Source organism: Patagioenas fasciata, chromosome 13 (genome assembly GCF_037038585.1).
Source record: "Patagioenas fasciata isolate bPatFas1 chromosome 13, bPatFas1.hap1, whole genome shotgun sequence".
NCBI classification, from domain to species: domain Eukaryota; kingdom Metazoa; phylum Chordata; class Aves; order Columbiformes; family Columbidae; genus Patagioenas; species Patagioenas fasciata.
This window is the reverse complement of record NC_092532.1, coordinates 5,054,785-5,070,073: the sequence shown is the minus strand read 5'-3', so window position 1 is coordinate 5,070,073 and position 15,289 is coordinate 5,054,785. Positions and strand designations below refer to the sequence as shown.

Sequence of the window (15,289 nt, the reverse complement as noted above, 5' to 3'; positions counted from 1 at the left end):
CGACTTTGCAAAGAGCTCAGCAAACGGGATTTATTTCCGGCCCCTTCAGTTACAACCCAGGTTAGAGCGCCCAGGTTTGACTCCAAGTGAGTTAATTTTCCTCCTGCAGTTAGAAACCTTCCTTTCCACAGCTCGCTCAGTCACCCTCAGGATTTAGTTTGAGAACAAGATCAGACCCCAGGACAGAGTTAATGTTTTTCAAGTGCATCTTCAGTGGTTTTGAGTTGGAACAAAGAGTATGTAAGAAGTTACTGTTATCTTGGCTGCAGTCTGGGAGCCAAGGTCTGTGTGAGCCCCATCCGCAGGTGTGGGACAGACAGACCCGGACTGACAGCCAGCCTGACCAGTGAGGACAGTCCATGCCATTAGCGCCAGGCTTTGTATTTACGGAAAGCGGGATTTTATGGCTGGGGGACAGAGACCCGCTCTGTTTCGGCTGAGTCCCGTCCAGGAGGCTTCAGCCAGGCCTTGTTCTGCAGGGGCCTCAGGGCCCTTCTGCCTTTTCCTCTATTCCCCCAGCACCGGCTGCTGGGACCAGAGTGGTCTGTGAGGAATTTCACGGAGTGTCTTTTACTTTATATTCTCATTTCCATTTTATATATAATTAGAATACATTAATATTATTTGATATTTTATTAAACCATGTTTAACTCAACACATGAGTTTCTCCCTTTCAATTCTCTCCCCTACTGGGGTGAGCGGCCGTCCTGGCTGCGTTGCCAGCGGGGGTTAATCCATTCTAATGGGATCATCCCAACCAAGGCGAATTTAGCCAAGTTACGTCCCGCCAGGTGTGATTCAGGAACCCAGATCCTGTTGTCAGGACTCATGTCTACCAGGATACTAAGTCTCAAAACGCTCTTCTGAATGGAGTTAATTTGTTCACTTCAACACTTTATGGTGCGCTGATTACACACACTTCTTCAAACGCTGCGGAGCAAAGGAAGACGACAAATACACATTAAATTAACCTAAAACTTCTATCTTGTGCAAATATTTGAAAACACAGAGTACAGCCCCCTCTTTCTTCCCCTCAATAAACACCCATTCCCCATAACCCCTAAAATTAATGTAGCTTTTTATTTGTGTTCTGGATTTAACATCAACTTACTGGTTTAAACGCATCACAAAAAGCACTAACATAGCACTGTCTTATGGAAACAGCCAAAGTGCAGTAGACACGTATTAAAACACAGGAGAAAGTAGCAATGTGGGCAGTTCTTTTCAGTTATTTAAAATGTTATCTCCATATTTTTAAGTTCCCCCTCCCCCCTTTTTTTTAATTCTGATTGTATAGATTCTTTGTTTCAGTCAGGATGAATGCTATCTTCTCTAAACCCATTCAGGTTACTTCTCTTTAAAAATCCCAATCATATTCTTTACTCAATATGTAAGAGACTCCCTTTCCCTGACAACATCGAATTGAGCAGGTTTTGTCTGTCCCTAAGTTGCAGTGTGTCCTTTGTCTTCTAAGACGCACTCAAACATACTAGAATGTTTCCTATAGAAATCTGTCTTTTTAGAGGAAAAAAGCCCTACTGAACTTTAATGATAAATTGGATGCTTAAACGAGTCCTACCAACAAGCAATCTGAAGCTAACGGCGTGACTGATCCCCTGGCTTTCAGACCCACACAAATACATACCGAGTCTGGCTCTCGATTTCTACAGCAGTTCCAACAAAGATATCAAATGCCACCTTGCAAGAACATTTTGAGAAGCACCCTTATTTCCCATTGCCTTTTTTTTGTTTTAATCCTCCGGTACATAAAAACAACACAGTTGAATCACTACATGTGTAGGAACAGCCCTGTATTTTTCCCTGCAAAGTATCTCAGTATCATCCCTCCTTCCCACCTCTGCAAACAAGGGCTGGGAGAGTCTGCTCCTGCCCTTCTCCCAGGCTCCGCATTCCCAAAGTAACGCAGGTATTTTGGTAATAGAGCGGAAGATATTAAGGGAAACTGCTACCTCCATTGGGCTAAAAGAAAAAGTACTAACAAAAGAACAAGATGAAGGGGAGAAGGGTTTAGTTCAGGGAAAACAGAGATAGGAAATAGCTGGTTTATTTCATGATAACAAAAAGTCTTTGACTCTAGTAACAGCTAATTATCTTGAAACAAACCACTAATTCCAATATCTCCTATGTGAAATATTACGAGGGTTTTCTTGAGCTGACTTGTAGAAAAGTATCAGTCCATTGCAGCAGTTACATACGCAATCTGCAACCTCATAATCTAAAAGACAGGAATACATTTTTAAAAGTGTCTAAAGTTGTAACTGCAACTTCAATACATTCTCTAATTACAGCTTGAGGTAAATCTCCAAACGGCTACAACCACTGAGAAGTCAAAGGTACCTATTTTCTATAGTGGGGAATCACTAATCCCTCAGCCTGCCAATAACCCTTGCTTAAAATGCTCTCACTCAAAAAGACCAAACAACACTTCATGCATTTTTCTTTTAAATAAGAGCTTAACAAGAAGCAAAAGTAACTGTCAGTATCAGTAGTAACTCAATTTATATTAGCACAATTTTCCCAGTAAGGTTTGGGTTTGTATTAGGATTGTAACAAAAGCTCCAGCCAGCGAATCCCCGCAAGGCTTGTGAGTAGGTCTGACCCCTTCTGCACCCGCACAACAGGTAGAAGAGAGTTAAAGAGCATATTAGATCAGTTTTGCACGTATCCCAAGTGGCGCTACTATTAAACCAGAGCAGAGGATACAGCAGGTCAGCTAACACATCTCCCTGTTAATCTCCACAAAGCTGGGCTATCAGGACAGTGTTTCATACATCCCTAGTATGTTGCTACTATTTTGTTAGCGTAGTAAATTTTATCGCATAAGCAAACACTCTGGGACCTGCCAATACACGGAGCACATGGTATCTGGGCAGAGGCGAGATGAACACCCTCCCGCGGCCGGGCTGGCTTCCCACGGGTAACGCGTGCTCGGAAAAAACCTCCGTCTGCAGCCTCTGATGGGAGCTAAAAACGCACCACGGGCCTCGGTCACTGCGTAAATGAAGCCGGGCAAGCCACGTGTGGGGCTCAAAACAGCGTTTTCCGACGCAGGAGAGAAGTCCTCTACCTTCCTGGCAAATACTCTTCCTGCTATGATGTGATAAATAATTTAACTTGAAAGATTAGTTCAATGAAAGGAAGGAGAGCAATGCAATTATGAACTCCCATCTCCTTCTGTCAGAGTCAATTTAAACTTTCAAACGCTCACCCCAGATAGGCCAACACCAGTCCCTGGGAAGGAAAACGCTACCACAACCCCAGGTTTATGCCATTCCCCTCCATGCCAACTCAAAAAGCTGTTTAAAGTTGAGTTCCCACTGCAGCCAGTGCTTACACACCTGAGAGCACAGCCACCCCGCTCCATCTGTGCACAAACCTGCTTTCTGGCCGCTAAACAGCCAGAAGAACCAAGAGCAGAATACAACTCTACATACTTCTGCTTCAGTAACACTTTAGATCAAACTTCCAATGATTTAATACAAAATTATTAAGTCAAACAACTGGCCACAGCTGCAGTTTGTTAACACCTTTTTGGCTCCAGCATAAGAACATTTTCAAATTAAATCCGAAGTGCCATTATGCCGCCTGGAAAATCAATACAGATTCCTAAAGCTTTCCAACATTTTCTAACATTCATGGGTTTGGGTGGCTTTTTTATTGAGAGGGGAATATTACACAGCATTTTGGAACATTCAACGTTCCACACATCACTTTGTTCGCATCTCCTGTATTAGAAGCATTCAAAACTTCTTGCTACAAGATTCAAAGCCAGCACTTAATATGAAAACCACAGTACTTTAAGTTTGTATGTTAAATTCATACTCTTCAAGCAAAATGGACAGTGACCCAACTTACCTGTTTAGCACAGGTTCGGAACCAGCTTCTCACCCATTTAAGATGCGTTCCTGCACTTTGGTGACACTCTGCTACAATATCAATGCAAGTGTAGATGTGCTGCTGTCATACCCACGCAAAATTCAAATGCCAGAGGTAGTTCTCCTCTCACTTCCAAATGCTCCAAAGTCACTGAAGCAGGTGCATTTTGCAAGAGGAGGAAGAAAAGGTCGCATATACTATGGCAAGGTACAGGGAACATTCAGGTAACTTTTTATTATCAATGATTTGTTATCTCTACAGTAAGGGTGTCCACAGTGAACTGTGTTCAGATTGAACAACACAGTATTCATTTTGGGACTTGTGATGCAGCAATATGCTCCCTTAAAGGCATATGTTAGAAATTATTTATTCATATTCTACTTTGTTGTGTTGTACTCAGACACCCCCCCACTTGCAAGGCAGGATACCTGGGGACCAGAAAAACCATGGGACCCAAGCAGGAGCACTCAACCTGCAAAACACTCGGGAGTGTCACCAGCCTCCTTTTGCTCTGCTCATCACTCTGGGCTAAAAACCTACCAACAATAACCATCAAAAAAGGGCAACGCCTAAGCAGATCACAGAAGAATGTTGCCTGAGGTCACCTCTATTATCCCACTGATAGAAATGCACACTCCAGAGCTTCAGTGTCAGGAACTGGAAGAAATGCTTCCTCGTCCAATGCAGGTGACTGGTCTCATCCTTTAAAGTATCTGGAGAAGCTGGTCTTTGACTAACCATGTGGATCTAATAACAGGTTTTATCTTCTTGAAGCTTCAGCTAGTACATCTGTCAGAAATCTGCCAATGTAAGTCTAGAAAACACTTCACTGCAATACTTTCCATGAGTCCAAAATCTTAACATTCAGAGACACTAACACACGTTGAAGGATGACTTAAAAAAGGTTTAATGAGCTACCTCAGTTACTGGGCTCTGTTTGGACATCTGGACAAAAGAATCAGCATATGGTGAAAAAAGGGACTTCTAATGGTTCCAGAGTCAAATCCTCACAACTGGCCCAGGTCTAATACCATGTAGGTGAAGGCTGGAGCCCACTCCAGGAGGGGATATTTGTGTTAACACATTTGTGCACAGTCTTCTGATAAAAGCAGCAAACAGAGAGCAAGGGGCTCCCAGAAACCCACTCCAGATCATGCAGCTCACTGAAACCGCTCTCTCAAAATAATTCCAAGAACAATCCGAAGATAAAACCAACGTGTCAGCGAGCAGCAGACGCAGAGATCAGCTATGGGAGGCGCGGGACACTCTGCAAACCGCACAATCCACTGCAAGGACAAAGAGCTGGTCTGAACGCGGCTGCAGCGGGAGCTCCCAAGGAGCAAAGGCTGAGCTGAACTGCTCCTGCAAACAGTGCTCGGTGCCTTCATGGCTGCAGGCGAATACCAAGTTATACAAGAAACGAGAGAGGAAGTTTGTTATAACGCAGTTATTCTCGGTTTGCTCCAAGGTGCTGTTATGCCGGGAGCTCACACTGCTACTTACTGCCATCAAAACATTATTTTTCACTGCTTGTATACGCCCTGTCACATCTGGCCAACTGGTAACAAGAGCAGCTGCAGAAGATCACTAGTTAACCCAAATTTAGATAGATTTCAGCTAAGAAAACGGTTGCAGCTGATGTATAATGTACTTACAACAATAAAAGCGAGACAGTTACGTCCTTTCTGCCTCATCTCAGAAACTAACCCGTAAGAGGAAATCCAACAGCTCGATGAGGCAAAACTTCTCTTCCCCCGATGCCGGGAGCAGAGGTGCATGTAGAGAAGCTGCTTACTTCAGATTATGAACTGTGAGGCAAAAATCAACAGGGAAATGTGAGTACCTGCCACGTATGATTACTGCAACAAAAAACCCCCAGGGATGAGTGAGAGTAAGACGCCGAGTCCAAAGCACAACTAGACAGCTAAGTAAATACAAGATCCTCAAGCACATGAGTTCAATCACCCAACGGAAGAAGAACGTGACCTAAAAAAGCAAAAATTAAATAAAATAAACTATCAGGACCTTTTTTCAGCCAGGCTCAATATTGACCCAAGAGGGTGTGATGTGCAATCACGATCATTACTCAGATGAAGACACTTCCTTCGCGGCGCTGTGCGGAGCTCAATACTCTAATGGTTGTGGAAAGCTTGCTGGCCAGGAGCACCTCTGAACACCTAGGAGACAAAGCTGCTGTGCAAGGTGCAAGCCCAGAGCAAAACTTCACACCATTTTCCAAAATTATACACATACTTAGTTTAGATTAATGCCAAAATCTCACTAAGAGAGAAGGGGGAGGAATGTAAATGCATCTAAAGAAGCGTGCTTCTTGTAACAATCCCCTTGAAATGAAACAAAAAACCCCAAAGCCAGAACAACAACAAAAAAGGCCTTGTGGTTTTTTTATGTAAGACACAAGAAAACATCATCTGTTCCTAAAGTAACAGAGGAAGTGAATAGCTTTAAAATTAACACCGTGAGACAAAAACTTAGGAAAATGAGACAGTCATGTTATCACACTTCCTCAGTGCAGATCACTCACAACATCAAGAGGGCAGGTAAGGCCAACAAGCTTTGATTAAGGCCTCGTTATATTCAGACTACACACTGACACATAGCAGTAAAATCAACATCTTAGTCATCTGGCTACAGGGAAATATTCCTGCATGTATTTCAGCAGCATTCTTACTCTAACTGCAACATGACATTTTATGAAGGGCTTACCTATACTTGATATTTGTGACAGGTTAATGCGAGTTCTTTCACATTTTACTGAGTCCATAAACAAAGCAATTTTGAGAAAGCATTTGAAACGTTACACGTATGTACTTAAATCTACCTGGAAGTCTACACCGAATGCAGACAATGAGCCAATGTTCCTACTCACCCACACACCTCTTCTTCTACCCTCATCTCCCTGCTTTGGACGTTCCTAAAGGACTTGAATGCTTCTATTTACCTGCTGTTATATCCCATTACTAGCAGAATCACAACACTATTTCCTCCATGGTGTCTAACCACATTTTCAATATAATATTGGCTATTTCCCCCCTAATAAATCATGCTGACAAGATGGAAGAGTGGAAACGCACAGACACTTTGATCCTAAGCTTCTGCTTATTTGAGACTCTGCTACCACTGTTTTCCAGTAAAAAAGCTGTAAAATGCAATGCAAAAACCCCTGGAAGATGCATGCAATACAGCATGGTGATAGAGAATTCCACACTATAAAGCCCTCTCAAGGAACGGTGCCTCCTTAGCTGCACATAGCTTTTGAATAATGCAGATGTAGTTCTCACGCCATGCAGGACGTTATAAGACTGTCAGAGAGGCTGATCTGGAATGAGGGCTGCCAAATAATCTTAATTGTCACCACGGGAGGAAGAAAATTAACAGATGTTGCTGATGTACCAGCATAAGACATCGTCACACCCAGTCATACAGCTCACACTGAGCTGATGGGACGGAACTGCCCTGGGGCAGCTGCCTCCTACCTGCCATCTACCCCCAGAGCTCCACGGCCCCGAACCCCCCGAGCTCCACGGCCCCGAACCCCTTCAAGGGTCAGAAAGACAACCATCAGGAACAGCTAGTAGCAAAAGATCTATACTGAATGCAGCAATACTAATATATTATTTGCATTATTATGATACAACACACGAGTATCACCACTACAAAGTTACTGAAAAGATTTAAACAGGCTCCAGGGATCTGGAGGAGAGGTTTTCGTACAAACTTACAAACAACAGTTCTGCTGCCTTGATCCACATCTATCTCCTGCTTTGACATCATAAGTTCATAGTACTCCTGGAAAAAACTCATGCTGCGTTATCTATTGGAGGTTTAAGTTCCAAAATGATTAAAGTTCAAATTGTTCATTCTCTAAAACTATCTGCAGCCTAGGAAAAATATCTGAAGCCTGCATCCAATTCACTCGTTTTCCTCTCTTTTTCTTGCTTACAGGAATATTTTCTTTATCCCAAATTTCTAGACAAAGGGACAGAAAGCAATATTCAAATATGATCAATATCTTAAGCATTCTTTGGCGGCTCAGCCAACTAGATAATTCCAGAAGACAAACGCTCACAATTTAAGAAGCCCCAGCATGCTCAAATAATGAATTAGCATGGCAACTGCTTACTAGGAACAGCAATAGCATTTATTTACCTCTAACATGTATTATGCAGGATTGTCCCTGGTTACATCGCTACATCACCCAGCTCTGCACACACCTGAGCTGGCTCTGGGCCGCATTCTGCTGCTGCCAGCACCGACATCCAGCACGACAGCGCACCTCGAATTTTGGCATAGACGTTATTCTGGGATCACACAGCCCATTGTGAGAAATGCGTTCTGAACCACCGTATTACGCAGTCGATAAAAAGAAATGTGAGGTATTTAATGTTATTGCCTATTTTGATAATAAGGTTATGTAAACAACTTCTCGAAACTGCATTTGCAAGTTCTGTGAATTCCCAAAGCAAGAAACGGACCTTGCAGTCCAGTTTTAAGTAAGTGAATAGCAACTGTCCAGGAATAAAGTATAACAGCAAGATGGTTAATAATAATAATAATAATAATAATAATAATGATAATAATTTAAACAAATAAATAATAAGGGAAAAGGAGAAAAAAGCAACAACATGCTTCCACAATAAGCATCGCCATCTATTTGCATTCTTGAGGATCAACAACATTATCTCAGACTTCCTAAACCGGATCTTATACTAACAGCTTGCCAATTAAAAAATAAGAACTAGAACCCCAACATGGTTTAATATAATACTGATAAAGATCCAGAGTGAGCAGATCCTCATTTTTCAAATGCATACTTGCTACAGAAAGCACATATTGGCTCTGGGGAATCAGCAAGCACACGAGAGGGAACGACATACTCTTCCTATTACTTAATATAGACATCTCTATCTACCAAAAAAAGTCCGCCAAACTTCTGTGCCTTATATAGCCACTCCAAGGTAAATAGGTGTCCCAGTCCCAAACAGAAGATAAGAATTGGAGAAAACAAAACAGTTCACAAGAACACATTCACATGCTCTTTCCTTGCATGTGTACAAACCAGTCCTCCCTAAAGCGTTTCAACAAAACATGCCAAAATATTGGCACCATTCCAAAACCCTGTGAGCTCAAACAATGCTGTTATACAATATTTACAGTACACTTCCTAAAGGTTTCCTCAAACTGCCTTCAGTCCAACATCTTCACCCTCTAGTAAACCTGCTTCTCTCTTACAGCCCCTCCGCAAAAAGCCATTTCTCACTCCAGGAGGCTGTGGGGAAACATCCCATTTCGCTTCCATAAATCCCAGCCGACCGGCGGCTCCAGAGCCGCGCGAGGCGCTGCCAGACCCGCGCTGTGCCGTGACTCAGGACCAGACGGGGAGCGGCGCTGCATCTTCTCAGACGGATCCCAGAGAAGGATTTGCACTCCGGTCACATCCCTGCGCCTCCCCCTTACAGCTCACGTACGCGGCGAGCAGAGTGCTGTTCTAAGAGGTGTCTGCAGGAAGCAAACAGATTTGCACCTATGAATTTTTCCTGAATAGTTCATTTTCACGCATGGTGTGCACGGTGAATTTTAACGTTCATCTTCTCTAATTCCAAACTACACGCAACGACTCTAATAGAAGATATATTAAGAAGTCGTGCACACACCTCGTTGTTGTTTCACCAGAAATCAGAAGTCTGTGCACAGAAGCGCTTGCTTCACTTCTGTGAAGAATCTGTATCAAGTAATGCAACAGCAAATCAAGCACCACCCATGCGTTGGATTTAAGCACTAAAGAGTACATGATGAAAACCACCGCAATTGATTAGGATTTTATCCTATTTCCCTAAGGCAGGCGTTCGGTCTGGCTCAACGTTTTGCTGCAGAACACGTACTTGCGTGCTCACACCGCACTGTCCACGCTCCAGCCCACATGGAAATGGCTCCTGTGGCTGACACCACGCAAGGGCTGGAGCAAACACGAGCCAAAGAGACCCAGGGTGGGTTACCTTGGGCACACAGCTGCGTTACCCCGGCCAGCTCAAAACCTGTGCAGAATGAGCTTGCACCCACCTCATTAGTTTCCTTCCAAAAAGAGATTAAAAGACTTGAGAAGCTGACAAACTTCACATGAAAAAAAAATCATAGTACAATTTATGTAGCCAAGGCGTAAAGCTTTAAGCTGTTTTCTTCCTAAAGCAGTTGTGATTTTATCTCATGGTACCCTCTATAATCTTGGGCAACATGCTGGGAACCCTTAAAACAAGTAAGCTGGAGCCTGTTCAGTTCTGTGCCAACCGTGGCAGCCCCGGAGTGTCTGCACGTCCCTGTCACAGGGTTCCCCCGGTTCGTGGCACAGTGTCCATCAGCACCCCAAAGCAGTGTGCACTCAGTATTCCCAAATGCACTGGTTTCTGTGTAACCAAGGTTCCTCCTCAGAGGCACACACAACAGATTTCCCTCCCCAAACTCACACACTAATTGGGTTCTCAGCTTTGGCTGCAGATTCCTGTGCAAACTAAGCAGCACCCTACAGTCCCCAAATCCACATCTCCTACCTGGGAACTGCGTACAAACTGGACTCCTTCCTTTGGTACAAGGATCACAGAAACCTACGAAAAGACAGGTTGAACTTACACGCAAGCCTTTATTTTGGGGTTATGCTACGCTTAAGGCTTCTGGCTTAAGCAGTTCACATGCCACCTTCTAGCCAGGCTCAATCTAAACTCAGGGAAGGCTGTAAAACAGCCATTCCAGTATCCCAAGTGCTTCTTCTTCCTTTTTTAATTGTGACACTACTAGCACTATCTACAGTTGCCCTCGGGACACACACAGAATATCCCCTACAAAACCCCAATCCACCCATCCTTCTACATCCTACCCCGTCCAGGCAAATCCAATTAAACTCTTTAACGGTACATTATCTGTTAAGTCAACAGTAACACTATAGACATGCTGCAAAACCTTTCATTCATTTTCTGTGTTATCTTTTGGTTTTAGCACTACTGTCCATTGACAAAGGACAAAGGTAACGCCAGCTGAACCCATCTGGTGCAGGCAGCACTAGACAGCTGCTGTTGTCACAAACTTAGGAGTGCCAGAACAAGGTAGAGTAACTGTGATGGAAACATCTACAGCATTAATAGAGCTGCAAGTCTGAAAACTCAGAATATGTGAAAAATATTAAAGATAAGCCAGAATATGAGGTACACAAAAGCACTGTTAACGCTGTGGAAGTGAAAACTGGCCGCATGTTGAAGGTCAGTATTTCAGCGTTGGTGGATGGTGGCAAATCTTGTGCGTATTTTGTAAGAAATCGATCCTAAAATTGAAAAGAAAAAATACTGCTGTGAGTCATTTTTTATGATCTGGTTATCTCTTTGCATGTATAAACAGCAGTAACTACGAAAGTGTGTTTCTCAATCAAAATAAAAAACACAAAGAGAAAAACCTCCAAGATTTGACTGAAGAGACACTTAGTTTTTAACCAAAATCTCTCCTATTTCAACATGTTTACCTTACCTAAATCTTCAGACAGCTATTTACATGCTGTTACGTGTTTACATAAAGTGTTCAACTAGCTAAAAATTATCGGACTGTTTTTCCGGACAGCTGATCAATATAATTGCGTATTCAGAGCTGGTTTTGCAGAGCCGTACACACAGTGACATCCTCGCACTGGAATATAAATGCCACAGGTCAGCTTTCAGTTGGGTTTGCCAGCAAGCCAGGCCTGATCTGTCTGAAAATGGGACTGTTCCACAGCACTGTCGTGTTCTAAAGACTCACCATTTAAACTGAAAACAAATACAGGACGGTATATAGAGAACCTTTAATATATTTTGTATCAAAACAAGAAGGGAAGAAAAAGATGCCTTTAATGCTATAGGTACAAGGTATAGTATATGTACCCGTAATGCTCAGGTGCATGTATTGCTGCAATAGACCTACAGATAGCTTTTTCTGCAATAACTGTTAGAACCAGTCAGCACAAATTTGGGAATTAATGCTGCAAATATTTAATTTATTTAGGTTAGCAACAACCTCATTTGCTAGGTTACAAACCCCTCTATCCATCACTCCTGTCCCATGTCATGAGGCCCAAAACAGGCCCTACAGCAGAGTTATGATAAAGAAACTTGTACACAGGGCGATGGCAGCACCTCAGTGCACACCAGGCAGCCTCACTGAACTTGCCAAGAACTAAGGATTTCCTAGGCTTTCCTAAGAGGTTTCAACGCTTTCAGAAATTGTTTTCACAATTTTTCATTCAAGATTTGTCAGCCAACTGCCTCTAAATACCTTTGGAATAAATAGCTTTTAGAAGCAAGCACCGCTCGCTTCTATAATTTAGGAAAAGCAACGTAGGGGTGTATCTTAGAGACACTCTGCTTTGAACAAAGGAAACAGCTAAAACAGAACCTCCACATCGTGTAAATATATGTCACAAACTAGACAGCCAAGCCAAATGTACACCAACATATGAGTACTTTTCGAGTTTGAAACTGATTCAACTGAAATTCTACTCTACCAACAGAATACTTTGGTACAGTTGTTATTATTATTAATCTCTTGCTGAAGCTCACCCTTTTCCCCCTTTATTATTATTATTATCATTATTATTATTAAGCTCTTGCTGAAGCTCATGCTTTTCCCCCTCTATTACTAAGCTCTTGTTGAAGCTCACCCTTTCCCACCCCTAGCCCTGTATCTTCAATGCAGAGAAAAGGTTTATGGATTTACAAGACAGAAAGGCACTTCTAATAATGTTCCTCAACAAGAAAAACAGCGTCCAAAAACTAACTCAGGAAAATTCAGTACTTGGTACGTGTCGCACACATTACTCCTAAGTCGCGTGAAGGAAGTTACGGAAGGTTCCAATGTATAGCGGCTACAGAACTTAAAATAGCACACTTCTGCAGTGTCATTTCATGAATTATTATAACCCCAGCAGTAAAGGTAACACAGCAGCTGGCAAGAAAATAGGGAGCCAGAGGTGGTACAGTCTGCCTTCCAAGGCAACCAGCAAATTGGAATGGTAATTTTGAGAAATCTTACAGAACTGCAGTTTCAGAAGGCCAAGCGGTCAACGCTTTCCAGTGGGGGGAGGCCCTTAGATGCAAGCTAGGCACCCAAAAAGTGACGCACCCCAATCATTCCTGATTTCTAAAATGAGCTCTTCTGGGCCTTGGCCTGTCACCATACACCTCCGCCATGCGAACCCTGGAACCGGGCCAGACCTGCTTGTAAACGAGCAGGGGTGGAAAGGGAATTACACCTGCACACACCGCACCAGCAATCCACACGGAACAGGTCAAACACACGCCAACGTGCTCCTGCCATGGGGAGGAGGCGGATGGCATGAATCAAGGCAAAGGTTATATTTTGAAAAGCGTGAACTTAAAAAAAAACACATAAGTTACTGAATGGCTTTTATCCAGGGCATCACTCATACCAAAGGCCAGCCCTGTATTTAGAAAAAGGGGGGAGAAAGGGCTCAAAACAGCTGTCAGGTAAACAGAAGCCAGGTTTGCCTGCCCTGGATCTCTGAGGGCTCGTGCAACAAAACCCGACGGGACCTAAGCTAACACAAAAACACCACGGACAAAATACTCGGATCAGCACACGCATTCCACAGCCACAGAGCCATGAAAACCATTAATAATCCCATACTGAAATCCATAACGCTCTATAGACGCGCGCAAGTTTATTTCGGAGAGCGGGTGCCTGCACACACGTGCACCTCCTGTCAGGTCTCAGAAAACGCACTCCCCATGTATCTACAGAGCCCAGGCGCTTTCTTTTAACAGGAGCGGACTATCATTGTTTTAAAGGTATAGTTCCTGCACTAGTGCCCCCGCAGCACGGCCCCGCCGTCCCGCCCGCTCTGCCCCCCGAGCCACCGCGGCCCCGCTGCCCGTGAGGAGCAGCAGCGCTACCAGACACCCCAGCAGCGACACAAGCCCCGCGGGGCCGGCGAACACGGGGGGAACACGCCCCACGGGCAGGGCGGTGACAGCGGCGGGGCGGCGAGGAGCCCCCGGGCAGCCACCGCCACACGGCTGCGCTGCCCCTGCCCGAGGAGCCGCCGCCCCGGCCCGGGAGAGCGCCGAGGGGCTGCCCCGGCGCAGGCCGCTCCCCGCTGACAGCCGGGCAGCCCGGCACACACCGCGCCCGCTTCCCCGGCCCCGCTCCCGCCGCCACCCCCCGGGCCGGGGCCTGCGCCGCGCCCCGCCTCAGCTGCCGCGGCCCAGCGTCCCCCGCCGCGGCTCGGCGGCCGCCCGGTCCTGCTGCCCGGCCCCGCTCCCCGCGCCGGCCCCGGGGCGGGCAGGGCCTGGGCCCCCGCCTACTCCGGAGGCCGGGCCGGGGCCAGGCCCGGCACTGCCGCTGCCCGGCGCCCCCTCGCCCACCCGGGCCGGCCCGCGGCCGCTCACCCCACGACTCCCTGGCTGTAGTTCCTCTTCTTCCAGGGGGTGCCGGTGTAGAGCGGCTCGGCCAGGCCGGCCTGGGCCCGGGCGGCCGGCTCGTCCCCCAGGGCGGGGGCCCGGCCCTGGCCGGGGTTGCCCAGCAGCAGGCTGTAGTTGAGCCCGAAGGTGCTGGCCTTGTTGTCGCGCTTCCTCTTGTTGCTGGCGGCCGCGGCGGCGGCAGCGGGCGGGCCCCCCCGTGCGGGCCGGGCCCAGGCGGCGGCCCCCGGGGGCGGCGAGGCCTGGTGGTGGCTGCGGTTGTGCTGGTTGTTGGCGCTCTCGAGCGGCAGGAAGTCGGGCTGGGGGTCGGCGCGGGGGGCGCGGTACATGCCGGGCGGGGAGGCCGGGCCGGCCCCGGCGGGGGCGCTCTGCTGCTGCTGCTCCTGCTGCTGCTGCTGCTGCTGCTGAAAGTAGAGGTTGCGGACCCCCTGCGTGGTCTCCCAGATCTGCATCCACAGGCGGTTCGAGGGGCCGAGCTGCTCTGGCTGGAACCAGGCGATCCGGGGATCCATCAAACGGGGACCCACCCCGGCTGCCTCCGCTCCCCGCGCCGCGCCGGCCGCCGCCGCCGAGACCCTGTCACCGGGTCCCAGCGCTAATGGCGGCTCCTATGGAAGGGCAGCTCCGCGCCTGCCTGCTCGCTGCCGTCGCTCCACAGCCCCCGCCCCTCCTGGCGAGCGCGGCGAGGCGGGGCCCGGCTGGGCCGCCGGCACACGGGCCGCGCAGGGAAAGGGGCGGCGGCGGCGGCGGCAGGGCCGGCGGATGTGCCGGGCCCGGGGTCATCACCGGCCCCGCCGGGCGCCCCCGGCCCCGCACCGGTCTCCCCCTGTACCGGGGCCCGGGCGCTGGGGAGCGGAGCCCTGGTGCGGGCGGCTCTGGCGCGAGAGCAGCGGCTCCTCTCACGGTCCCGGTGCCCGGTCCCG

The 15,289-nt window shown here is 46.9% G+C and overlaps 1 protein-coding gene across 1 annotated transcript in view; it reads right to left on the bottom strand.

Moving 5' to 3' along the window:
- Positions 1-15,022, bottom strand: part of TENT4B (terminal nucleotidyltransferase 4B) — a 38,464-nt gene extending 23,442 nt beyond the window's left edge. Inside the window, exon 1 of the mRNA XM_065848611.2 lies at positions 14,337-15,022. Coding sequence (XP_065704683.1) covers positions 14,337-14,878 — 542 coding nt within the window. The 5' untranslated portion in view covers positions 14,879-15,022. The remainder of the gene's footprint in view (positions 1-14,336) is intronic.
- Positions 15,023-15,289: the final 267 nt, after the last annotated feature.